General features: G+C 38.2%; 1 protein-coding gene across 1 annotated transcript in view; it reads left to right on the forward strand.

Moving 5' to 3' along the window:
- Window positions 1-26738, forward strand: part of MAP2K1 (mitogen-activated protein kinase kinase 1) — a 39771-nt gene that overhangs the window by 4084 nt on the left and 8949 nt on the right. Inside the window, exons 2-5 of the mRNA XM_063345672.1 lie at window positions 13226-13436; window positions 14441-14587; window positions 17773-17850; window positions 18373-18424. Coding sequence (XP_063201742.1) covers window positions 13226-13436; window positions 14441-14587; window positions 17773-17850; window positions 18373-18424 — 488 coding nt within the window. The remainder of the gene's footprint in view (window positions 1-13225; window positions 13437-14440; window positions 14588-17772; window positions 17851-18372; window positions 18425-26738) is intronic.

The raw sequence follows: 26738 nt of genomic DNA on the forward strand, positions 1-26738 counted from the left end.
GCTATGTACAGACCATGCTGAAGCAGAAGCCACTCTGTCTTGTGTTTGGCTTTATTTGTTGTTTTTAAACAACGACACTCCGGGTGAAAACAGTGTTAAATAGCCACCTAACTGTTCTCTCACATGGCAGAACAGAATACGGGCACCTTATTGTTCCCCAACTTTGGGCTCTGCTGATTTCTTTGACACATTAAGTCTTATATTGGCTCACCACTGAATACCTAAACGGCTGATTCTATTAATACATTATGGGCGTGTAAAAGTCTTCATGATTTTTAACTGCTTTGGCTTCTTAAAATTGGTATTTGAGATACAAATAGATGCTTGATAATTTTTTAAAAATTCAAACCAAATATCTAAACGTGATTAAGTTACTTAAAGTGCTTTTGGCTAAGATGACGCAAAATACAAGAGTTCTATAGTTACAGTCTTGTAATAGAAATTTTTTAAAAATCACTACTTTTTTGATATTCATCAAAACTTACAGACAGTAAGTTAGACTGTGCAGTGAGTTTTGAAGTGTTCCACTGATGTCAGGAAAGTGCATTGAAATTTATTAGTTAAAATGCCCACATCTAGAAGTATACATATAGGGGAAAAAAACCTGAGCCTGGAGATCCTAAATGATATTTAATGAGAGAGAATGTCTTGGCGTGTAATGTAGACTATATTCACAGCCTATTTTAAAAGTGCTTACTTGAAAAAGTGAAATAGTCAATACAACCTATTTTGTCATAGAGCACAACAATCCAATGAGCCACCAAATGAGCATTATAATTAGTTTTTTAGTTAATTTGCCTGTCATGGAAGAGATTACTGCCGCAGTTAACAATGTGTATTAATGTATCTCATTGCTTGAACTTCTAATTACAAAAGAGTTACTGTATGGTTACTTCTCCTGTACACCAGTTACATTTGGATGTCTATAAGCTAACTCCTCCAATGCCTTACTTCTTAGCTTGACTGAGTAAATAAAATCTTTGTCTCTCAGACTGTAAATTGAACCTTCCAGAAGTGTCTGGGACTTTGATAGAATATGATAAGATATAAAAATGAAAGCAATTTTTTTTTGAGTGCCAGTGTCTCTTTTTGTGTTGTATAAGCATTCACATTGAAAAGGTGGCTGGAATTGAAGTGTCTTCCCCATCTGTTTAAGGAATTCCAATATATAAAAACTGCTTTTGTGTTCTAGCAACAACTGGTATGTCCCAAATCAAGCAGAAGCTATGATCTTTGCTCTGGGAAGACAGGACCAATCAAATCTCAGATGTGAAATAGTGAGGTATTATATGAGGTAGAATGAGGAGAGTAAGATTATATTTTGGCAAAGAGGGCTAAGAATGGTATGAAAGAACACTTCTGTTTTGTGTTTAATTAGATAAAAATGAAAGAAAAAAAGTAGAACAAGAAATTTGCATCTTCCTTTAATATGCTGTAAGGAACTAGGTCTTCGAGAGGAATTTAAAAAGATATTGTCTATGGGTCTTTACCACCTTGGTAACTGTATTTCTTTAAAGGACATGGCCTGAAAGAATGTCCAAGGACAGTTGTGAGTGAAAACAGGCCATCAGGCATGGAGCTGCTGTTATTGGTGGTGCTTACACCCATGATGAGCAGGTCTGGGTTTTCTTTTAAGTCTTAACTGTAGTACATCTGTGCCTTAGAACTGTTCAAGCTAAAGAGTAATTTCATAGAAATGGATGACTGGCAAAATCCAGTCATAGGTTAAAACTGCAGTATTAATTACTCAGCTCTTTCTTGTTGCTTCTTGCTGTTTATTCTGATTAAATTGCATTTAAGGTCATGCATTTAAGGAAGCCCCTGAATAGCTGGCATGACCTCTGAGTACAACTGCCTGTATTTGATAGTCAAAGAAAAACTTGGGAATTATGCAAAACTGGTTTGAACTTCAATTTGTATTACAATTTGCAAAATAAATAGTTGCTTACTTGCTGTGCATCTTGCAATTTTCATGTTTTTCAGTATCTTTCTCAAGGGAGCTTCACTTTGGGCTTTGTAGGAGTAGAAAGGCAGACTGTCTCCCATCATCTGTAGTGGGGTGTTTCTTTGTTTTGTGTTGAGTTTTTTTTTTTTTTTTGGTCTTTAAGTTAGCAATGTAAACCAGAGTGTCATGAGGGGAGCAGCAGAACCAGGAGTTTCCCAGTAGATCTTGTTCCAAGAGGATTTGTTCTCTATGGAGTAATTTTTTTTGGTTGGTTTTCTTGGATGTGAGTTTAGAAGAAATGGAAGGAAGATTTTCAGAGTTAATTTTAATGCTTGCTGGGTCTATTCTGCCTTTGTTTTGGGGGGATTTTTTTGGTGTGTTTTTTTTTTTTAAACCAAAAATTCTCTGAGGAGGGGCAGCCCTTCTGTGGAATTCCTTTGACTTCAGAGGATCTTCTTCACATGTGTGTGTAGTGTTCTGGAAGATTAGGTCCTGGAATTTTATGACCTATCTGGCTGGATTGCAGTTGTATTGAATGTGTATGTGGAATGACTGCAAACTTGTAAATGTTTTTAAGAAAAAAAATAATCAGAAACTTTTTATTCTTTTTCATCTCCTGCTAATTATTAACCAAGCTTACAAATACATGTGCTATGAGAGAATGCATTTTAGGTAGGCAATCATAAATGCTAGATAAATCCAAGAAAAAAACAGTGAGGCTTTTATTATTCACCAAGTCTTCCAAATTTAGATTAAAACATACTTGCTCATAGCATTCTCTTTAAATGTGTTTAAGCCTGTGCATGGTCCTTCATTGAATTAGAAATAGCATTTTAATAATACTTAAGAAACTAATAGAACACACAATATGTTATAATAAAATAGCGGAAAGTAAGACCCTGCATCACCTTAATAACTTATTATATTATTTCTGGATGCATGTGCTGAAAAAACTTACAGCTAAGGAAGCGTACACTAGTAGTACAGAAACTAACACAAGTGGCAAATTCACTGGTGCTGTTCTCACTGGATAGGCAACTTTTAGTTTACAATTATGGATGTGGGAAAGACTTTTGAGATGCTTAATACTGAGGTAACAGTAAATACCAAGTCTTGTTACGTACTTACACTTATATTTAAGCTTAATGACAGTAATGGAGGCATCCTTTAGCTATTATGATGTTGGTTTTGTTCAAAAAGCATATAGCAGTTTAAGAAAGTTAAATAACAACATCTTGTTTTTACCTTTCATCCCATTGGAATGCAAGGGAAGTGTGGGCTGTAAATATGGATCCAGCCACTCTTCCTTTTCTGTCCCTTAACAGCACCAATTCTGCAGATGGTGACAAAGGTGTGATTTCACAATTAAGCATGTCCTTCTGAAGAAGTCCTCTTCTTTCCTTGCTGTGCCTGTATCTTCATGAGGCTTCTTTTCTTGTATCAACTCTTACAGCGAGACGTGCATGCTGGTCTGATGGAGAACTTACCCACCAAAGAAGCCCAAATTAGTTTTCAGAGGTCTGTCCTCTTGAGCTTGCAGCAGTTGATGTAGCCATGTGGTGGACTTAATAAGGGAAATAATCTGGCTGAAAATTTGTAGGATTTTTAGTTAATTTTTAAAAGGATCTCTTATCTGAATGGGTTACTTAAGAATGAATGGCTAGGGGCAGAATGAGGCAGAGCTGCCTCCTTTGGCAAGAGCCCAGGCTTTTGCAGGATTAAGTGACGGTATACTCAGAGCCTGAGAGATACTATTGAGATGTGTTGAAATTCAGTAATTACAACAATTTCTGAGTAGCACATCTTTTAATTGAATAGTCTCAGGTCTCTGTCTCTAGAGGATCAGATTACCTCTGAGACCTTCCAGTGTTATCCAGTAGCTGAAGAAGGCTTAAAAAAAAAGATTGAAACGGACTAGGTACACCAAATATGTAGTTGAATTATTTATTTGGCATAAAAACAGTGCTACTGTTGTGGGCAAAGGGTCTTTAGCACTGGCTTAAAAAAAAAAAACCACCATGAAAACTGTGGGGAATTTACATAAGACAGGAAATACATCAGCCAGTTATTTGGGTGTATATTGACTAAGTTATTTCAATGTATGCAGGAGAAACATTCTGAAAGTAATTGGGGAAAAAAATTATTTATGGTAAATCTAGATATTCCCTTGAAGTTCTAAATTTTCCAGTAATAAAGCTCCCCCCCAGCTTCTTGCTTGTGCTACTCTTTTTGCAGCTGCATTTGTTCTTCCATCATTGCCCTGGGGATTGACTGGGCTTTATAAACTGTACAGATTCCACTGCCAAAACACAAAAATGTCTCTTAGAGGAAGCAATGTTAGTTGGCAACATCAGTTTCTAGCTTGCTGAATTTTTGGGGAGCATGTTCGTTCTTCCAAAAACTTTTAAATTTTTTTTTTAAAGGAAGTGATGAATTTTTTTTTTCCTGAAGACTTATTAATGTGTTGCTAGAAATTAGCAACCGGATGATTTCTGATTGATATATGTTCAATGTGACTTGGACAAAAACTTGATTATACTTTGGAATGAATGTGCAAGGCATTCTGCCAGTTGGTGCCCACAGGAGTTGAACAACTGGGAAAGGCTAATTCACTCCTTGGTATATCTTTGCAAACATCTGTTGAGATGCCGTATTCATCCCCAGTCTTGTCTGAACAAGAGGAGAGTGAATTCCAGCAGAACGTCTACCTGCTGACAGCTGAGGACGTGGTCTCTCACCTGGCTGCAGCTGCTTCGCAGGCATCCAGCAGAAGCAAGAGTACAGTGGTGTCTGTGGCCGGGTGACACATGCGAAAGAATAAGAATGGAAGCAGATTATTTTACTTTACAGGTTGAGAACCATGACGGAGATATTCCATCAGTGTGTGATTCTTTGGATGAACAAGTATCTTAAAAACCTACTTACGGGTTTTTAAAACAAACCGTTGAAACTTCCTGGCAACTCGTCTTTCTTTCAGCATTTTTTACAACTCAGCATTGTTCTGTTCTTTTCTAGAACTTTTTTCAATGTGTTGGGAAGATGAGTCGTCAGATTTAGTGTAGCAAATATAACAATTGCAGAATACGTTTTTTGGAGGGAGAAATATTCTGTCTGGATATAAGGGTGTATGTATTTATATGTGACTATTTCTATATGTATTGGTACAGTCTGTACATATGTTAAGTTAAAAAATTACTAATTCCTTCCACTAAATGGCTATACTAGCAGATGTTCTGTGTTACTTGAAATGGATGGATTGCATATAGGCAAAAATGTGAACCTTCCACCCTTGGCTTTCTCTGAATCCCAGTTATAGATTTTTTTTTTTATGTTTTCATCTGCATATTCTGGCAATTTTCTTTCCCAGTCCCTGATGTGTTAACTGCAGCTTTTGATGAAGTTTGAGCTGCTGTGCTCCTTGCTCAGTTCTTGCACATAAGGCATCTCAATTGTAATCCTGGCTTTTTCGTGGGCCTTGTAAACTGATACTGTAACTTCATCTCTTTTATTATTGCAGTGTCTCTCAAAGGCTGTGTAGCTACCACATAAGGGAGTCGTGAAGATACTGTTACCATACTGTTGCATGTACTTATCCCTTGTTTTTATCATGAAATTTAACTCAAGAGTTCAGAGACCTAAAACAGTGACAAAACAGGACTTGTGCAAATACATGTGTCAGCTGATGATCAGAATTTTATAACTTCTATTTATCCTCTGTGTTGTGTTTTAAATACCTGAAAAATAATATCCTTTTTCTGTCCCTAAGGCAGTGTTAATTGCCCTCTTGCTCTTTTATTCTGGTTGTGTGTAGTGCTGAGAAGGAAAAATCAGTGGTAGGTGCACAGGTATTTGTGAAAGGGAGATTGAGAACTTGGATTTCTGATTCTGGAGATTCGGTTCTTGAATTTCTTAATTTGAGATGGCAAAGTGTGTTTGTGGCAAACATAGAATTCAATGCTACAATAAGTCCTGAGGAAGCCTTTTAACTGGGGAGTGGTGGGGGGTAGAACAACCCTAAAAAAACCAACCACCAAACCAGTTGCATTGCTGAGCCACAGAGCTAAATATGCGAAAGGGCTGCCTGAGCCTTAAGGGCTGTGACTCCAAGTGGTGGCTGGGAACAGCTGTGAAAAAATCTGGTAGAAAATGTCACCTAGGGTGTGAATCTGATATCTGTCCATTGTGCCACTGCTCGCATCTGTGGCTTTATTCCCTTTGGTGAGCTCTGTCTTCAGTTCAAACATGTTACTTGGCACGCTTCGGCTTATTTAAGAAAAAAATAGTCTGAAATAGTGGTTAGGCTAAAGCAAAAGAGGGGGAAAGCTTAAAGCAAAGATTCCTACCCAGCAGCTCAGACTACAAGGAGTTTTTGAAGTTAAGCTGTATGATTTGGTTGGAGACTCAACAGGAGACTTGAAGTCGTATTGCATATTTTATTCTCTAAATAAAGCGTTCAGCTTTAGAAAAATAAGAATTCTTACATTGAGTTAGTCTAGCTGGATGATTATTTGGACAGGACAATACTTTTCTAATAGTTTTGCTTTATGTACCTTTTACTAAGAAATAGATTTTAATCAAATTGTCTGCCTCTTATTCTTACTGGGTAACTTTTTTCTGGCAGTGTTAAACCTTAAAATATGCCCTGCTGTGTCTGTTGCATTGTGAAAGTTGAGCGGAATTTTCAGATGTTAAAATTCATTCTAGAAACAAGCAGGTGTATTGGGCAATCGTGTATCCCACCTAAAGGTAAGGGTAATTTATGAAGGACCTCTAACGGGTTGCAAGAATTGAAAATAAGCAGGAATTGAAAAATAGTGTATTTTTCCAAAACAAGACTCCTTTGCACTTAGAGCGAGTTTGGATGTCTTTGAGTTGTTGTTTTAACTGTAAATTTTGTGAGGCTGCACTGGAGTTAGCCCAGACACAGACACCTGTTCTGTAAACTATGAGACGTTTGTAGTTACTCTGTCTTCCATATTATTCTGTGAACAGTTCTTTGTTAAAGTTAAATAAAAATTTGTCGTATTGCCTGGGGTTTGGCACAGTCATGCAAAATAGTAGTCTGTCTTTTCAAAACTACAGAATGTCTTCATGTTCCTAACACTTTATTTCAGCTCCCTGATTGAGGTTGTTCATGGAAATGATGTAGTGAACTGCCTACTTTTTTTTCTCTAAATTGACAGTTGTGTAGGCTTGGGGAAAGCATTACTGTCACTGTTCTGGAAAACAACCCCCGAGCCTGTATCCTCATGTGACAGTAGATCTGAAAGTAAATGTACTTCTTTATGCTTTCACTCATGCTAATTGTTCGGCTTGCAAAACTGATAGTAATAACTTTGAACAACTATTTGACAAATTACTGTTAAAGACTGTGTCAGACTTCTTTCCTCTACCACGTTTTTTTTCTCTCCAAAGTAGACTTCAGTGTTGAGTACAGCTTTAATGTAGCCTTTAGGGTTGAGTACGTGGTTAACTTATCACTAACCTGAATTAATACTCTAAATCCTTGAGAATTTCTTTTATTAGTATGAATTAAGAGTAAGGATTTCTCTTCTGTTTTTTAGTATGACATTATGTACTAGCAGATTAAAGGCAGCATTTATCTTCTTGTTGCTGGTTCAAAGAGAGCACGTATACTCTAAAATGCCTCATGCATCTGTTCCAGGAGTGCTTTCTTCAGTGCTGGGGTGGCTGCCCCCCAAAAGCGTCAACGGAGAAGTCTCTTCTTGCTGTCTGCCCATCTTTTTATATAGGGCAAGAGCACTCTGCAGAATGTTATTCCTCCCTGTGTGTAGGAGCTCAGAGCAAGGAAATATAGGGTTGTTCAGTATCCTGTAACATTAATGTGTACCTACAGTGCCTACCTGTGTGTGATATGCACACATTTACAGTGATAATAGATCATAGATGGTTTCATGTTTAGAAACAAAGTTAGTTTGGGGGGGGGGGGGGGGGGGGGAAACAACCCCAAAACAAAAAGCAACTTGCTAAAAAGCCAGAACAAAACCCCACAGCCAAACCTTAAGGGAACACAGTATGATAGGCTCAAAAAGTGGCCTGGTAACCTGGTGAAGTGACAGTATTTTCAACACATCTTGTCCATTCCGGAGTTTGTGGATGAGGCCACGTGCATCTCCATGAAGGAGTGGATAGAACATGTAGCCCAGCAGTAACTAGAGGTGCTGCTGTGCGCTAACTTAGATTTTTCTAAGCACCTGGTTTTGGCTGTTGTTGGGAATGTGTGATACTGGGTGAGGTGAGACAATTCTGAAGCTCTTAGATGAGCTTCCATATAGGTGAGATCTCACTGAGGCTGAAAAGCTCCCAGCGTCCTGTGCAGTGGTTCTCCTCAGAAAACCTTTCTCACCTCTGTGGTCCTCCATGAACTGGCTGCAGAAGGGGTGGATGTGGGTTCCCCCAGGATGTCAGAGGGCGGTTGTCTTCTGGCCTTTTAATGAGGATTTTTGCAAAGTGGAAACGGGCAGGAGAGTAGGTGAATTTTCTGTGTGTGTCAGAGGATTGTTGATGTTTGGGGGGTGGGGGGTGGCTGTGTGTGTTTGGTAGGGGCCTGCACTCTGATTAAGTTCAGTGCTGTATTCTTTTTAAACTTCTGAGGTTACAGAAGTCCTGTGTGGCGAGTAGGACGTTGTGCTGTCAGCATACTTCTTGGAGCGCAAAAAGGAAGTAGTGTTGCCTTGATAAGAAGGATTCTACCTCCTAGAGATAATTCCACCTCTAGAGCACCTGGTACCTGGTGCTGTGCTTTATGGGGAAAAACAAACAAATAACACCCCAAAAAACTTGCCCTGAATGCATATTTTAACTTTCCATTTGGCCTGGAAAAGAGATCTTGTGATAATTTTATTTGAAGTTCAGTAGTTAGGACACTATGCTTTTTTACAGTGGTATTGTCTGCTAGCTATACAGCATATTTATCAATTTCTGCTAGCTGATTAAGAATAGATTTGCTGACAGTGTTCTGTGAAATTACACTGTGTCTTTAACAAATGGAGAAAACAGCACTGACCTCCCTGTGGCTTCATTCAGATGATCACATTACGAAAGCTGGATTCTTCCCTTCGTGCAGTATGTTTAGTATGTGCTTGGCTTTAAAACTGATAGCAGTAAATTAAATGATAACCTGTTGCTTTAGAGTAGCGCTTGGAACGGTGAAGCACTGAGGTGGTTTGATGATTGCCTGCTCTGATGGAACTCTGGCAAAGGCGTAGCGCTTTGACAGTGAAAAAACAACTCCAAGACTGCAGCAGGTAATGGTGATGAATTTTAATAGGAATCTTTGTCTCTGAATAAAAGTTTTATATAAGATTAAGTAACTACTAGTGCTTCTTCTGGAGGCAGACGTCAGCACGTTAGCATGCTGCTACTTTTAGCTTCCGAAGCATCCTTAACGTTTTCATGGGTCTTAATGATGAACTGACTTAAGTGTTCTCTCTTCTGTATTTTGTATGGGTTTGGTTTAGTTGCATTTGTAAAACTTCATGTAGAATGACTTACTTATCCACCTGCTTCTGTATGTGATTAGCACCGCAACTTGGCTGTGGCTCTCTTATATGGTGGGGGTCCAAATAACAGAGTTACTGGTCAGGAATAATATTCTTACAGTAGCTCAAGTTCAGCACTAAAACTATCGAAGTCCTACCTCCTAAAAATAGTAAGAGTAGATTACCACCAGCAATTTTAATGACACAAATACTATTTTTTTTTTAAGATTTAGCTATTTACATTTGAAATTGATTGGTATTTAGTGCATCAAGTAAATGGCCATAATGGAAAAAAGAATTAAATTATAAAGCCAACTGGAGGTGTTACTTATAGTTACATTCTATATAGTAATTCTGGTAATGCATTTGTTGGGTTAATATCTTTCACAAAAATTCTTCAGAGTTAATTTACTTTACAGTTAGAGAATTGGTCCTGAAAAATTCAAGTGAGATCCGAGAACTTTGTTGCTGTCATTGTCTTGCTTGTCACTGCAAGTAATGAAGATTTTACCATTAGAGTTTAGAACATTCTGGTGATTTTGCTGGTGGCCACATTCTAGATGGAGAAACTTGATGTGCTGAGATTCATGGGACCAATACTTTTCCATCTATGAGAGCCTTTGCAGTCTTGTGACTAGTGTTTGAGCAAGGACATGAACAATCATTTATACTTTCAAGCAAGGAAATGCCTGTATTTTAAGTGAATGCCAAGTTTATTGAGATTGAAAGGAGCAATGTAACAAAAAAACCCCCTCACTTTAAACAGGCATACGTTAAGCTAACATACATGTGATAAATGCTATCGTAGCAAATTTTTTGTTACTAAAGCATCAGCATGACTGAGTATTTTGTTTCATCACACTAGCGTTTTGTCTGCTCCAGGTCACATGCTCAAGCATCTCTGTGTTGTCTCCAAATGAAGAAAGAAAAAAAATCAATAGTTGTTTTCTTCAAAACAGCAAGAAAAGCTGTGTTGCATCCTGTTTCTGTGTCTCGTTTCGTTATTTTTCAAAATGAGCAGCCCTACCTTCTTCTAAAATCTCTAAAATGACAGCAAGTTCCCTCAAAACTTGTAAATGAAGATAAGGATCACTTGTTGCTGTGGCATACTGGATCAGATTTTTCAGAGGAAACTGAAATTTACTGTTAAGGTCGTGTTTTCTGGGGGAGAGCTTGGTTCTGTGTTGGTATTAAGTCCATATGCAGGCTTTATAGTCTGTGTTGGCTGCTGAGCTCATCTGAAAATCTGGTCTTTATATATTAAATGCCCTTTTGATATATAATATATGAAATACAGTGTCTAGGAGCTTGATATATTTTTATTTCAGATGTTAAAGTGAATTCAACAAAACCGTTACTGCTAAGTTATTTGGATGTTCCTTGAAATTCTGTTATATGCTGTAAATTGTCTTGGCTTCTTTGGAAAGAGAGATCCAGGTAGTGGATGCTGACCTCTCGTTTATGAGGTCCTGACTTCTTTAAAGCAGTGATACAGAACAACAGATCTGTCTGCAAAAGTCACATCGAATAAAACTGCCTCATTAATTCAAGATGTTTTGTGTAGTGATTTTGATATAAGCACAGGATAAAAGCAGGTAAAATGCACTATGAAAAAGTTTATTTTTAATGACTGAATGTGAACTATAAAGTTGCTCTGCTTCTAATATAAAGAAATATTTGAAGGATACTATTTTGGTAAGTGGCCCCAAGTATACCAGGGATCTCTGTTCTCTGTTTCTGCTAGTTGTGTAGGGTTTTATAGAATAAAAAATAATCTGTACTTCCTAAAAATACCAATGTTTAACATACTGCTCGCATGAAATCAGTATTTCTTTTTTATTATCTGTCAAGTGTGTGTAGAAAGCTTGCTGCTGTTCAAGCCTGCTACAAGAGGCTTCAAAAATGTGTCTCTCTCTTAATGGTTCATCTTTAAAACAGAGTCCATAAATTAGATTAACCTGAATGTTCCTATAAGCTGTGCTCATCCACATAGGGAAATTTCTCATTGTAGATACTCTAGGGTATTTGTTGTATGATTATACTGGTATGAAGCATGGTACGAGGACAGAAATAAGAGTACGTTCCCCTTTGTGATAGCCTGAAAATGAAGTATCTGCACCAGAATTAAATTACTTTTATACTAAGTTAGAGACGTGGTATTATAACTACAGTAGAATAAGGGCATTAAAATTTACTATGTAAGACTGCTCTGGTTTTGTGCAGCGTTGCCAAATTACATTTGCCCTAGGTGAGTGTTTTGTGAAACTTGCTCACAAGTGTTGCCTAGTGATCTTATGTCTGGACTGTTAAAATGTCAAAACAACGGACTGGAGAGAACTCACCTTTCCATCAAAGGTCTTATTCTGTTTCCTCTATTTAACTCTTCTAAGCATTATCGCTTTCTAAGTTAGCTTAGCAATTGCATCCTGTCTAACATATTTAAACTCATAAATGAAGGAGTGCATCGTCGCTTAAACTTTTGGAGTGATTGTGTGGTAAGGAAGAGCCTTGATTAAGCCTTACCTACAGTCAAACCAAGATTGTTATCCTGCCTGGAAGTGCAGGCTCTCTAATGAATGAACTGGGGGTTTCATCCTACATAATTCTGTCTTTCCATTGATTCTGGGGGTTATTTGTTATTGCTTCTTGGAGAATCAACCTTGTATCTTGTCAGCTGACCAGCACCTTGCTGGGCATTCAGAGAATGCCTTTTTTGTACAGCATGTTTTGAAAGCGGATGTTTTATGAAAGTAGACGTTTTATGAAGTGATGAATAGAAATAGTTTTCTTGATTATTGGTGAAATATAATGTATTTTTTTTAATGGCAAGTGGTTTAGGCTCTGAAGAAGTAGATTCTGTTCATGAAGTTTTTCATCCTAGCAACACTGCGTTCCCTGGGAACATTGTGTTAAATTTGGCTGAACCAAATAAAAAAAGATACTTGCTGTTTAAATATTTACTCTTGCAGCGACTTATTGTGGCAGTTGTAAGTGGGAAATTTTAAATGAGCTTTTAAGTTATTAAAAAGAATCTTCCTGGGAAAATGAACTTCTGTCTATAATCCCAAATTTAACTACCGCTTAAAGTTTTGTATTTCTATTTTGTATTGCATAATGATGTTAAACCTAGGTTTCTAGTAGATGTGCTCTTAAAAGAAAAAGTAAGCTTAAGACCTTTGGGCTGGTTCTCTTCCCCAGTTAAACTAAAAAATGCTTTTGTGTTTCCAGTGGCCAGGTTTTTAATGCCTGTTTGTTTGGCTGTGCTTTACAATTTTTTAATGATATTTAAATAAGAAGCTTCTGAATGGATTATTAGTTATAGAGTTATGTGAAAATCAGTACATAAAACATTTAGACAAACTCCGTAGAAAATTGCAATGCAGTCCTTGACAATGGGAAAGTAAAAATAGTGTGGAGTGATGCACTGTGATTCATGAGATCTCTGATAATAAACGCTCAGTTGTTAAGCCACTCCTGTAGGCAGTGAAACTTAACGTGCACAAATTTGGACAGAACCTCAAAGATGGAGATACTGGGTATTGTCTGCTTGTGTTCATGTCATTGTTTTATCTGGAATAAAATACTGTTTACTTTAATCAGAGTTTCAGTAATGCGTGTCTCATGGGGATGACTGTACAAGTCAGGTCCTTCTAGCTAATGTATACAGGTGCAAAAGTGTAGTGGATTTAATCTCTGACCTCAATGCTCTATTCTCTTGCAACACTGCTGGGTAAGTTCAAACAGCTTAATAATCATCTATTCTTTCTCTATTGTACAGGACAAACTTGGAAGCACTTCAGAAGAAGCTGGAAGAACTAGAGTTGGATGAACAGCAACGAAAGCGCCTTGAAGCTTTCCTTACCCAGAAACAGAAAGTTGGAGAGCTGAAGGATGATGACTTTGAGAAGATCAGTGAGCTGGGAGCAGGGAATGGCGGTGTGGTCTTCAAAGTATCTCACAAGCCTTCTGGTCTCATAATGGCAAGAAAGGTGAGTGCCTCAAAAATAGGAACTTAGGGATGATTTTTATTAAGGAGGTTGTTTCTGATGAAATACAGTGACTCTATTTAGATAAATAAGTGGTATTGACACACAAAAAAAGACTTTAATGCCAACTTTCAGAGAAGTTGGTGTCATTCAACGAGTAGGAAAGGTTGCACGTGCTTATCCTAAGTTTCCTAGTTTTTCAGAAAGTGTCCCACGTGTTAGTAATGATAGAACAGACATTCATTCCTTTTTTTTTTTTCTCATATTTTTCTTTCCCATTTTGACAAATATGATCTCTTCAGATGAGTATGTATCTTTTGAAGAAATGTGGTAGACTTAGTAGTGAGTAGTATTGTATGAGATAAGCAGTCTAGTGGAACGAAGTATTTTATGTAATCTTACAATCTTCCCTTTAGATTTAGAATCAGTTTGGGGAGTTTTTAATTTGAGGTTCAGCTCATTCCTTCCACCAGCGCTTTACAAACACCCGTGCAGGTATTTTTCAGCAGCTGCTTCTGAGTCAGTGTCTTTGACGCATTTCCTTTAGACATTTGTTCATGGCTTTTCCTCAACATAAAGAGCTTCAGCTTCTGAACTATTTTTTTTAAAAAAAAAAAAAAGGCCAAAAAAACCCCCAACCAGATAAATGAAGAAAATGTGCTGGAACAAAAAGTTTCTGATAGAGAAGTCTTCTGTGAAAAGAAGAGATGGAAATCCTGCCCTTTCGTGGGTGCTGATGTTTCAACTTTCTCATGCTGTATTGGTAGTGTTTTCTTTTCCCTTTCCCACTCAGAAAATAAGAATGGATTATTTTATAGTTGAGTCATCAAATAATTCTGGTTGGATGGGGCCTTAGGAAGTCATGTAGTCCAACCCCTGCTCAAAGCAGAGTCAGCTACAAGGTCAGAGCAGGTTGCTTAGGGCCTTCTCCAGCTAGGTATTGAGAACGTCTCCTTCTGAATGGCACTTTGCCACTAAGAAAATAATAAGTGTGGGTTATTTTCCAGTTAATTCATCTAGAGATCAAGCCGGCTATTCGAAACCAGATCATTCGTGAGCTGCAAGTTCTACATGAGTGCAACTCTCCATACATAGTGGGCTTCTATGGCGCTTTTTACAGTGATGGAGAAATCAGCATTTGCATGGAACATATGGTAAGAACATATAAATCTGTCTTAGCTTGAAGTTATTAACAGACCATTAATGCAAAACCTGAGTGTCAACAGGGCTTAAGTTAACAAAGTAGACCCTTCTGCATGAATAAGGAACCAAATACTGTGTTTTGGATTTACTCTGCAAATCTGAGATTGGGGTTGATATGATCTGTTTTATCCCCTTCTCCAGTATTTGCTCTTCTGTTGTAGTGGAAGCTGTAAAAATGTAACATCCCAGTTGCTTCTCCTTTATCCATGGTCCTTTTTGTTTTCCTTTATTTAAAAATATTTACCCAATCCTGCTACTTAGACACTTGTTCTGATTTGGATTTAGTTTTGTTTTTATGCAGAATGGACCAGATCACTCTGACACTACAGCTGTGCAGTCCTTAGTAGCTATGATAATCTATGATAATAAGGAGAATCTAGTTTATTCTTATTTAGAGGAATCCATATTTTGACTCCTTTTTTCAAATTTCACAGAAAATGCAAACAAACAGTGCACAGGAAGTGAACAAGCCCAGAAGGATCTTACACAACTTTTTAAATGCCAGAAATATTTTTAACTCTGTTTCATTTTAATAAAAAAGTACACATTCTTCTTGACATCTGTTTGCCTTTCTCTAACCATATGGAGCCAAACACGAGAAGTAAATTTTCTGTAATTAAAGGTCAGTCAAATTTTTTGCCTCACTTAGTAGAGGATGTTTTTAACAATACGAAATATGATAAATCTGAAGACCTTTTTGTGTTTTTTTTTTTTCTGGAAAAAATGTTTCTTTGGAGAGAAACCTTATTTTTTTCTGGAAAGTACATGTGATTGTTTTAATGCTTCTCTGGTCTTCTCTTACGGAAATTTTTAGAAGAAATCGATGGTTGCCTAGGAACCAGTGATCATGATCCAGTTTTTAAGCATGTGCTAGCGGAATAGAAGGTGTGCATACCCCAAAATACAAATGACTATTGGGAATTATAAAGAAGTTAGTTTCTCAAAACTGAAAAGAATAATGAAAAATAGGAAATAGATGTTAAAAATGACTGGGCATTGTTTCAGAATACATTATTAAATGTCACAAATGTGCACATCTGCAATTGCTAAAAGAGTGTGTGTGTCTTAAGGCATGCCAGAAGGGAGATGGTGGTGGTGTATAATTACCTGTAGAAATAAAAGGCCTAAAGAAACTCAATTTATTTGTCAATGAGAAAATTAACAGGAGTGATCGGGGCTTGCAAGTTTCTAAGGAGAGAATGAGATATCTGACAGCAGGCATCTCTTAAATTGAAGAGAAGGCAGTATGAAATCGGGTGTTTCAGTGCTGAATCTGATCGAAGTCAGACTGGGTGCAAGATTTTACACATAGAACAATTGATCAATAAGATAGGAAATAGAAAGAGAAAGTGGATTATTTAAATTGTAATCTTAGTTAAGCCATCAAACTGTTGGCTTAATGCAGATCGTTACTTGGAAGTTTTTGGTCTCCTTTTGGGTAAACGATTAGATGAGAATCTCCATTGTCTCTTTTGTACAGTTGCTGCCAGTCAAAATTCTTATTTTTAGCAATGAGTTACAAAACCTAAGTATGAATATGAACAGAAAGTTGGAGGTGGAAAAGGGATGGAACTTGAAGATTTGAGTGTTTGATATTTTTAGGTACGTAAATTCAAAATCAATGCATAACTTTGCTTAGCAGCAGGTATTTAACAGGCAAGAGGATTGACGTTTGCTCCTGAAAGACACTGAAGGTTGCAGCCAACACTAGGCAATTAAATTGTATTCAGCCTCTTCCAGGATTGGAGCTAGTCTTCAGGGAGGTGGGGGGGGAGGGAGGGGGATGGACACGAGTGTTTTTTCTGTATGAAATCTTTGTTAATATACTGGTGTCTCAGTAGAGACAGCTGTCCAGAAATGCAGACTGGTTATACAAGAGATTCATGTAGACCTCTTTTTTTTTTCTGTTGGTGTATTTTTAATCAGGTGTGGTGTATGTGGGTGTTTTTTTTTTATAAAAATACATGATCAAGTAAGTATTTATATATTTTGCTTCTCATAAGAGTTTTAGTGCTCGAACTTTACATTTTAGCTTTTCAGTTTACATGTATAAATGGTGATGAAAACTTCCAAAGGATAGGTTAGGGCAGAAGGCAATTGCTTTGTCAAGTTGAATTTTTGTCTTGAGTACTGGGAGATACCAAACGCTGATCTGGACAACAGGCTATTGTTTTTTAGTTTGAGAAGTAACTTTCTCCTTTCTCTTTTGACTGTATATTCTCTGTTCTAGAGAATCTAGAACTTACATACCAGCCTATTGTTGAATCAGTTGCTAAAAATAAATAGCATTTTTTACAGTTTTTATTCTCAGAAGCTCTTAGCAACAGTGGAATATATTTCACTTTGGGGTTGCATTCAATTTATTTAACCTAATATGATGAGCAAGACTGTTATTTACTATGGAACTTTAAAATAATTTCTTCCTATTTTGGTTCTTTGAGAGCTGTGCCAAATCAACCCTCCATCCTTGGAAGCTGACAGTGTCACCTGGCTATGCGGAACAGAGAGAGGCCATCTTCATCTGTGTAGGATCTCATCTGGGGAGTGAGGGGAACAGGGATCTGCCTTTAATTATGATCATGGGGTGGCACTAGCATGCATTGTATTCCGGAAGGGCACTCGGTCTTTGCCAGTATGATGAATTTTCATCCTTGTAATCACGGTCATATAATCTTCTGTGCTTCTTCAATCCCCTCACTCTGTCTTTGGAGAGGGAGGGAGAGAGTGTCGTATGATGGCTGTAACAAGAAAAAAGGTAATATGTGTTATTACATTGGTCTGAAAGGTACAGAAATCTGTAAAATTCCTGATGCCTGGTCAACTGCTATTTGTGGACAGTACTTCCTTAACACGAGCCAAACCATGGGAAGAATAGCATGAAGATCATTGTGTGAAATGTTTATTTGAGTGGATGTTGTTACTGGCCAAATGTTTGTTTAAAATAAACATAAAACTGACTAATTCCTACTGAGGAATAATTTATTTTTTTTCAGATAGGTACCATAACAATGTTAAATCAAACATGAAAGGCAGCATTTTTTTTTCCTCACCAAATTTAGGCTTCAGAATACAGTCCTGTTTAAAGTGTTGTAGAGTAATTTCATTAAAGCTTGACTACTCAAACATTTATTATTAGGATGGTGGCTCCTTGGATCAAGTACTGAAAAAGGCTGGAAGAATTCCAGAGCAGATACTGGGCAAAGTTAGCATTGCGGTAAGTGCGTTCATCACTCAAAGACTGGAAGTGGGTACATTTGTGTCTCGGTGCGGTAATGCCATATCCAGGAAACGGCCGCTTCAGGATTGAAGGGTGTGGGGGAGAAGAAATATTAGCAGATTTTTAAGCGTGTTGCTTTCTTTTAAAAAAGCAGTCTTTGTGCATGTCATTTGGTAGCTCAGGGTATTGGAATGAGTAACACATTCTATTGTGTTTACTTTTGATTTTCCTGCTTTTCTATCAGCTTATTCTTCTGGCTAAGAACAGAATTAACATTTCATTAAAAAGGTAACTTTCAAAGTTTTTTAAATCTGCTGTGCAACAAACTATGCAAAACTTCCAGTAAGGGTTCATTCTAGTCTGAGCTGGAGGCAGAAATTAATGCAAAATACTGATTTGGAGCGATTACACTTCGGGATTTCTGTTATGTTCCATTCAGTTGGAATTCTTGTACACACAAAGTATACAATTATCTTTTCTGTTTCATAAATTGAAAATTTTTCTTTTATTTGTCCTTAGGTAATAAAAGGACTCACATATCTGAGAGAAAAGCATAAAATAATGCACAGAGGTGAGAGAAAAACTTACATTGTAACTTTCCTTGAATATAATTTTTATTCAAATTAAAATACGTACATTTTCTATGATTGTTTTTTTTATGGTTCGATGTGACTTTTAGTTCAGAGAGGCTTTTTTGGGTAGTGTAAGGCAAACTTCTTTTAATACAAATCTCTTACTGTGGTTGTCATTTATCTTCGACTTCTGCTATCTTGCTGCAGTTTATCTGGGTTTATAATCCACACTTAAACCTGGTATGCTCATGTTACATGTGCAAACAGAATTTCTCTCTGTTTGAGACTGCTTGCTGCTGGAGTAACTTGCCCGGTTGCGAGTGTGTTGTAGAGCTGGGGATCGAACTTGAGAGCAGAAGTACTCCCTTTGCAGTGAAGATAGGAATATGCTGAAGGATACAAGTGATTCAACCTTTGTTTCCCTTAAATATCAAATGAGTTGTCCTGCATTTTCCAGAAGAAAAGAGAACTTTTTCAACACAAGATATGTCATAAACTTCTAGATAAACACAGACAAGTACAGAAGCAAAGGTTGCAGCCTTGGGCAGTGCTCTGCATTGAAGATGCTCTTTCCCATTTCTGCCTGTGGCAGTGGCGCTTGGGCAGAGTTAAGCATTGCCTGGCGTAGCTGCAGTGGAGATGTACCCTGCTAGTGTAGTTGTGGGCAGTATGTTTCTCAGAAATGTCAGCACTTGCAATGAGGCAACACGTATGGAGGTAAGCTCTTCATGTAGTTTCCATTCCTATACTCGGTTAAGAGAGAAAGAGAAGCAGAAGAGTTAAGATACCTATGAACGGCGTTTTTGCGATGGCATAATTAACTGTTAATGAAGGAAACTGTATTAGAAAAAGCATTGTCCAACTGTATCTTTTTGTTCATTGCAACTGCTAGTCTTTTAGTAGTAACATCTATTAAGTGCAACAACAAAATCTTTGGAGATTCTTGATCAAAACCTCTGATCTAAAATTAATTTGACAATTCAATGTTCATTATTGCCATTAAAACTTTTAAAAGTAAGTCACTATTTCTATCAGCTGTCTTATGTTCACATGCTACTTATAGACATCTAGCATACAGAATTGCATCTCTTCTATACTTCAGGGTTTTTAAAAACACGGTGCAGCTATTTAAAATGTGTGTCACTTCTACACTCCCAGGATCTTTAGTTACTTTAATGTAAAATAAATGCCCTGCTTCATTTTCAGCTTGCAGTTGCCCTTTTCAAAATCCATCCCTTTCACTAATCTGTTGCATGTTCCATTAAACAAAGATGGCACTTGGTATGGTAAAGCAATAAATTCCACTATTCCTGACGTGAGTGTAAATTGACGACTAGAGAGGGAGCATTTCCTGGGTTTTTTTGAACGGCACCACTCATTACAGCGATCATGCAATATGTATAAACCATACCAGCTGTTTGGTGAGTTTTGTACCATATGAGATCAATCTTCAGTTTATGAAAATATCTTCATCAGACACTAATATGTGTCTGAGTTTATAGTTGTTGGCCAGACCAAAAAGAGTAATTAGCAATCCTAGTTTATACAATCTGTTGTAGGATCACCTTACACATGAAGACTGTGTGTATTGCACGTTACTGTTTTCTGGATTTTCTTTTTTTAAACAGTCAAATATAGCTCTCTTCTGGAGAAAGGAGGCTGGAGGTAGACTCTGTGAAGATTTCTGATGGTAGTTGTAAAGTCATTTGTCTCCCTTGAGAGCGGAAGGAAGACTGCTGGGGAAAAAGATCATCTTACTTTAGGGCATACTTGGAAGAGTGACTGGCGTATCTTGTAGCTCTCAATTCAGGTGCAGCAGTGGTTTGTTAGCATGTTGGTTGATTGGGATTTTTTTAGGTTGTTCTTGCTCAGCTGGCTGAAACAGCAGTTCTTTTTAAATTATTTTTTAACATTTTTACAATCTGTAAATCTGATAAATCCAAAATAAAGCCCTTCTGATCTTGTTTAAGTGCAGCTTAACCTCACAGTGGCTACATCAGAGGTTACATGTTAAGCGCACAGGCCTACAAAAGTTCCTCTTCTATGTTGCTTCCGATGTTACTGGATTGAATGTGCCCAGCAGCGTAACGTTCCATGTACAAATTGCAATTTTTATTTTTTCAGCTCACTTTTCATGCTGTGTGCTCTGACAACATTAGGAATACATGAGTTTGTACACTTTTTGCAGAAATTCATTGAAATGTGTGATGTCTGATAAAGTGGGAGCTAAAATAACATTTTGGAAGTTGAGCATAACTAGTGCTAGCAGCTAAAAGTCAGAACAGTGTTTCCATCTCTTGACATATGGAGCCAAACTTGCTGACTTCTGCCTTTGGTCCTCTCCACCATCTGTCTGTCCTACAGGTTGCCCTTTGTGCATTATCTGTAGACTCTCATATCTAAGTTGGACCTCATAGAATCATAGGCTGGTTTGGGTTGGAAGGGACCTTAAAGATCATCTAGTTCCAACCCCCCTGCCCTGGGCAGGGACACCTCCCACCAGCCCAGGTTGCACCAAGCCCCGTCCAACCTGGCCTTGAACCCCTCCGGGGATGGGGCAGCCACAGCTTCTCTGGGCAACCTGGGCCAGGGGCTCAACACCCTCACAGCAAAGAATTTCTTGCTGATATCCAATTTAATCTACCCTCCTTGAGTTTAAAACCATTACCCCTCAGCCTATCACTAAGCTGGTACACTAGCCTGAGCTGTTACAGCTTATCACAGAATAGTAGGGGTTGGAAGGGACCTTTGGAAATCACCTAGTCCACCACCACACCCCCTCCTGCCAAAGCAGGGTCACACAGAGCAGGTTGCACAGGATCGCGTCCAGGCGGGTTTTGAATATTTTTAGGAGACTTCACAACCTCTCTGGGCAGCCTGTTCCAGGGCTCTGGCACCCTCAAAGTAAAGAAATTTTTCCATGTGTTCAGGTGGAACTTCTGTGTTACAGTTTGTGCCTGTTGTCCCTTGTCCCTTATCTTAGTTGAGGAGGGCCCTAGTTCAGTTTCCATGTCAGATTTATGAGGAAGATGCTGTTCTGCAGCGTGATGCTTTCTTCTGGAGCTTGACCAGTGCCCAGGTGCATGCTGCCTGTACTCTTGTGTGGCACTCTGAGATTAGTGAGGGACTGGCAAGTGGAAAAAATGTGATACATGAAATGTCCGTAGAATGAAATGGTTTCAGTAGGGTTTATTGTTGTTAGAACATGCTTCAATAATGCATGTCTGAATGTTAAATGAGGCTTCAAAATTCAAGAATACCGTTGTAAATGTATTAACTTCCCAGCTATTTGATATATTGGGTGCTTGGCCTTTTTGTAATTTAAAAACAAAAAAAGCTTCTTACATCATCATTTTACTGTCTGTCTTAGGCTTTTAAAATGTCTTACATATTAAGAAATCTTGCAATCATATGGCCCTGGGTTAAGGGTTCTACCTAGTGAAGCCAAAATGGAGCCAGGTCTGTAGTATAAGAATGTCAGTATGTTATACTGGGAAAGCTCTTCTACCGCACGTGAAGCTTTTTCTGGCAAAGTTGTGCTTTTCCTCATTTCTTGAGTCCCAGCTGAAATAAATAGCATGTTTCTCCTGATATAACTGTATCAGCATTATTTTGGTGACACAGCTATAATAATTGGAGGTTTTTGTGGTTTACTTTCTCTAGCCCCTATAGTTTGCCCTCAGTGATTATCTAGCACTGCACTGACGCAGTGTGACCAACATCTGACATGTACTGTTTGTTCTCACTCATCCTGTCCCTGGAGAAAAATGTGTGCAATTGCTGGGCTTGGTTTGGTGAGGTTTTTTGGTGTTGTGTTGGGAGTGGGGGGACTTAAAAAAAATAAATAAAAAAATGAATAAACGTCCTCGTTAAACATGAGTACATAGCAATGTCAGGCAAAAAAAAATTGTTCTTAAAGAGAGCAAGGCTTGTGATAACTCATTTTCAGGGAGGAATTTATTCCATTACTGCGTTTTGTTACTTGTGTGTGACACTGCAATATCAGCAACAGTTTGTAATATTGACCTGGCCATTGAGATTACCAGGAAAAGTAGAAGTACAATGCTATAAACCCTCTTCTAACAGTAAGATGTCAGATGTGAGCTTATATGTTTTATTTAGAAAAGGAGCTATTTCATGTCAAAATAGCTGTATTGCCTACCCAGCAGAAAAACACACCATTCTCAGTATTTTTGTTTGTTGCGGATTTTTTGTTTGGTGGTTTGGATTTTTTGATGCAATGTAAGGCTACAAAATAAGACTTGGGGCGGGGGGGGAGGGGAATCTGTGTATGGGATCCCCCCCTTTAAAACTTTCAGGCATCCAGCTTGTGTTTTAACTTCTTGATGGGTCTGACCCATTAATGTAGACTTTATAAATTGAGTGCTCATGTCAGGGTTTTTGTTGCACCGTGCATAAATCTGGGGAAGAAAAATCAGTTTAAATCAAGTTGTCAGGAGCTTCAGGTAATTCTTTATTTGTCTGGCTTTTAGTGTTCTAATGAACTGTTCAATAGACTTCCGTGCATACAGAACAGTTTAGGACGACCTATTTTTCTTGGGCTGTGCAACCTCATCAAAAGACTATTTTTGAGATAAGAGATTGAATACTGCCTTTGAGTAGAGAGTGGTGAAGGTCTGTATGTTGGTGTAGTTGATGGCATTTGAGGATGGTCAGTGCGGCTAGGACTTCAGCATTGTTGTGGGTCAGTAAACCAAGGACTTTGCATCACCATAGGGAAAAAAATTACAGGATGTCTTGCAGGGTAAAGATTATGAAAGATGTTAATTTTTCCGTAATGATCAGCAGAAGCCAGCACGCAGCATTCTGAATACTGACCTGAAAGAAAAGAACAAAAATATAGTCAGTAAAACTTGTCAGTGATGCACTTGCTTGGATTGGTCATGAAGTAGGACTGCAAAAACCCAAATGGAATATGGTGGCTGCTCAACATGAGGTTCAGCTTAAACTGCTTCCACACACAAGATCTCTCCTGGACTAACTGTGAGCTCTGGCGAAAAGTATTCGCTTGTCATTACAGACAGCTCAAGGAAAAAGTCATTAGGGCTTATTAAGGAAGGAATGGAAAATACAGTCTTTTTATAGACTGTTAGCTCATCTGGACTGCCATGCTTTGTTTTGGTCTTCTCTGAAAAGGCATGATAGAAACTGGAAAGTCAAACTGGTGGGATACAAAGCAGGCACAGAAAAGAAAGGGGTAAGGAGTGTGGCTATGGTAGATGTTTTCATTATTATTTCCTATTCTGTTAAAGATATCCGTAACAGGGAATGTTACAGAAAATGCTACTTCTACAGTCCTGTTTACCTTTGTGGTTAATCCCGGGAGGCACTAAATGACAAGGAAAGAAATGTCCTGTAACTAATTAGAAAGTATATTGCTGCAGGTTATGAAGACACACAAACTTTTTTTTTTTTGCTGTGTTTTGTCTCTGGATGACTAAAAATCCTGTAAGTTAATCAGAACATAATTTTACTTGTTTTTGAGGACAGTCTGGAGTGTAATTCTCTCTGGAAAGTCTCTTCTTGCATAGAAAGTGCTTTGTGAGATTTCTGAACTCCAGTTGCAGCCCAGCTGGGTAGGAGGTACCGCAATTTCAGTGGTCTCTTCTAGTGTGTTAGCTTCGAGATTATTCTCCTGAGATCCTGCTTTGGGAAACTGAGATTGATTGGAAGATACCAATAATGTGCTGGAGGACAAGTATGTTCTCCAGTGTCTGCCTACTTGGTAACTTCTGTACAAAAGAAATTCTTGCCTGATGGAGTTAGGATAATGTCGGGGGCCACCTTTCTTTCAGAATTAACTAGGTTTGTGCCTGTGGGGGAGAGCGGGGCTTGGGCAGAGGAGGCATATCTCTTACAGAGACTGCAAGACGCCCTATAAATCTTGGAAACTTCTTTTCTTTGTATTAACTAGCTCCCTCCTCAGTGTCATGTATCCGTCCCTCTGGACTGTCTTCTCTAGAATTGCACAGCTCTGTTTCTGGATTGTCTGGGGTGATACATGAAATGTCCTTTCATTTTCTTTAAAGCTTAAGTACTTTACTTATGTAGCATACTTGGACTTCCTTTCTAGATTTATCAGCTTCTTGCAAGTTACTGCATGTATTTTGAAGGATGCTTTGGCGTTCCTGTTCCCTTTGGCAACACAAATCTGTGGTTTCCAGAGAAACTGCTTAAGTGCTCAGACACGCTGGAGTTAAAATAGCATAGCGTGCTACATTCAGAGGGATGGAAAGACAGCAGCATTTCAAACCTCACACTGTGATCACACTGGGCACCTTGCGAGGAAAATGAAAATGCTAAGGGGAAGGCAAGGTTCATATAAAACTCCGGTGAGGAGTCCTGATTTGCTGTGCTATTGTAAGGCAGTTACAGTGTGGTACTATCAGCCACAGAAACACCGAAGGCAAAAGGTTAAGTCTTCAAAAGACCAGGTGGATTCTAGAGCATGTAAGACGCTCATAAAGGGGATGTCACATGGTTCACTGACAATGAAATGGTAATGTTGTTTTTTTGCCATTTAATTATGAACATGAAATATTAATGAGCTTTAGAGATAAGCAAGGATTTATGTCATTGTTCTGAATTGAACTAGTAGATGGGCATAGATAAGCAGTACAAATCTAAAGGCCATATCTATAACTTGTTCAGGCTCTGCAGTGCTTCCAGCGTATTTTGCAAACATTGGTTTTTCCACCTTGCTTTTACACAGAACTTTAGGTGAAGGTTCCTGTGCAGCTGGGAATCTCTAATCTTCTCTAATCCCTGCTGCCTGCTTCACTGCACCAACATCTGCTTGGTTTGGCTATTTATTTGTTTTTTCCTGATGGAATTCTAAACTGGTAGGTCAAGCTGGACTAGGTTCTTCCTTTTCATTGTAAAGTGTACTTACGGTGAGTGGTCAAAACTTGCACAAAGGAGGTAGAAATTGCAGAAGGTTCAGAAGGCCTCTAAAATCTCTTTACTGAAGCCCTGCCCCGAGTTAACCACTGTGTAATATTTTTCCTGTCTGGTAAACAGCTCCACAAACTGCCCAGTACCTCTGCTCCTCTTACAGGAGGAAAACCTATTGAGGAGAGCAATGTTTATAACTCAGTTACTTTCCTAGGGATGGGGAATTAAAAGTAGTACACGCAAAATACATGTCCATATTCTTTCACCTCCATAAGGAGGGAGACTGTACCTGGCAAAAGCAGCTGGGATTTTCTTGGCAGTAGGAAGAAGCTGTACACGGGCATGGCTTCATCTGTGTTAAGACTAGGGAGTACTTTTGTGTTAGATCACTCTGTGGATTTTTGACAGGCTGATGCTTGCTCCAAGTAAAGTGGACAAGCCGTAGGCTCGCTGTCCTGTAGCTGAGCCTAGAACTTGGGTATATACAAATCATCACAAAACAGTTTCCAGTGTGCCTGGGCAGTTTCAGTTACCTAGAAAGATGATGTCAGGAACCAGAAAACATAGCCACAATTTCCAAAAGTAGATAAGATAACTTTATTCAAGCTTTGTTATGTTCTTTAAAAGGGGGCTGGAGGGAGAAACAGCTAAATCACAGTTTTGTCTTAATTTCCAATCTCCATGGATCTTGGTCAGTGAGGCATAACCTGCATGGAGATCTCTTTTTCCAGTGATGAGGAGTCACATTAGTATCATCTTTCCAGTGACATCCCATTGACATCACAAAGGTCAGTTCCTCAGTCACTGAAATGAAAGCTACCTGGAATATATTTGTGTTTAAAAGTGAAAAGCAAATGAAAATACGCTACAGGCTATAGACTTCTGGATTTGCTGTTGAATAGTAGAGTCTAAAGTGAAATTCTGATAGGCTGAGCTGGTCTCTTTCTTCAAAACAAATTTATAGTACCCTTTTTTCTGTACGCATTACTCGGCAGATGTGAGCTGTTGATTACTTATCTCAATAATGCATTAGTAATGACTAGCTAAGCGGCAAGGTATATTAAAAAAACTTCTTACAGCTGTAAAAGAAGTACTAAACAATTGTTCTCTGTACCTTTGCATTCACAAATAGCTGTTATTAGTTGCTTAGCTACCAGTGACCCTTATTAAGTTTCCATTTAGAAAAAGTGATGAATTCAAAATCATGAGGTGGTTCTATCACAGGAAGACAATCTCAAAGTATTTTAAATGCAGCATTTCAGTAATAGGATAATTATTTTTTCAGAGCTTTAAAAAAAAAAAAAAAAAAGGAGACGACAACAAACACAGACAAGACCACCCAGACCAGCAAGAACAAACTCCAAGAACTGTTTTGCTATAGGATGATTTTTGCTTATG

Source organism: Chroicocephalus ridibundus, chromosome 9 (genome assembly GCF_963924245.1).
Source record: "Chroicocephalus ridibundus chromosome 9, bChrRid1.1, whole genome shotgun sequence".
NCBI lineage: Eukaryota > Metazoa > Chordata > Aves > Charadriiformes > Laridae > Chroicocephalus > Chroicocephalus ridibundus.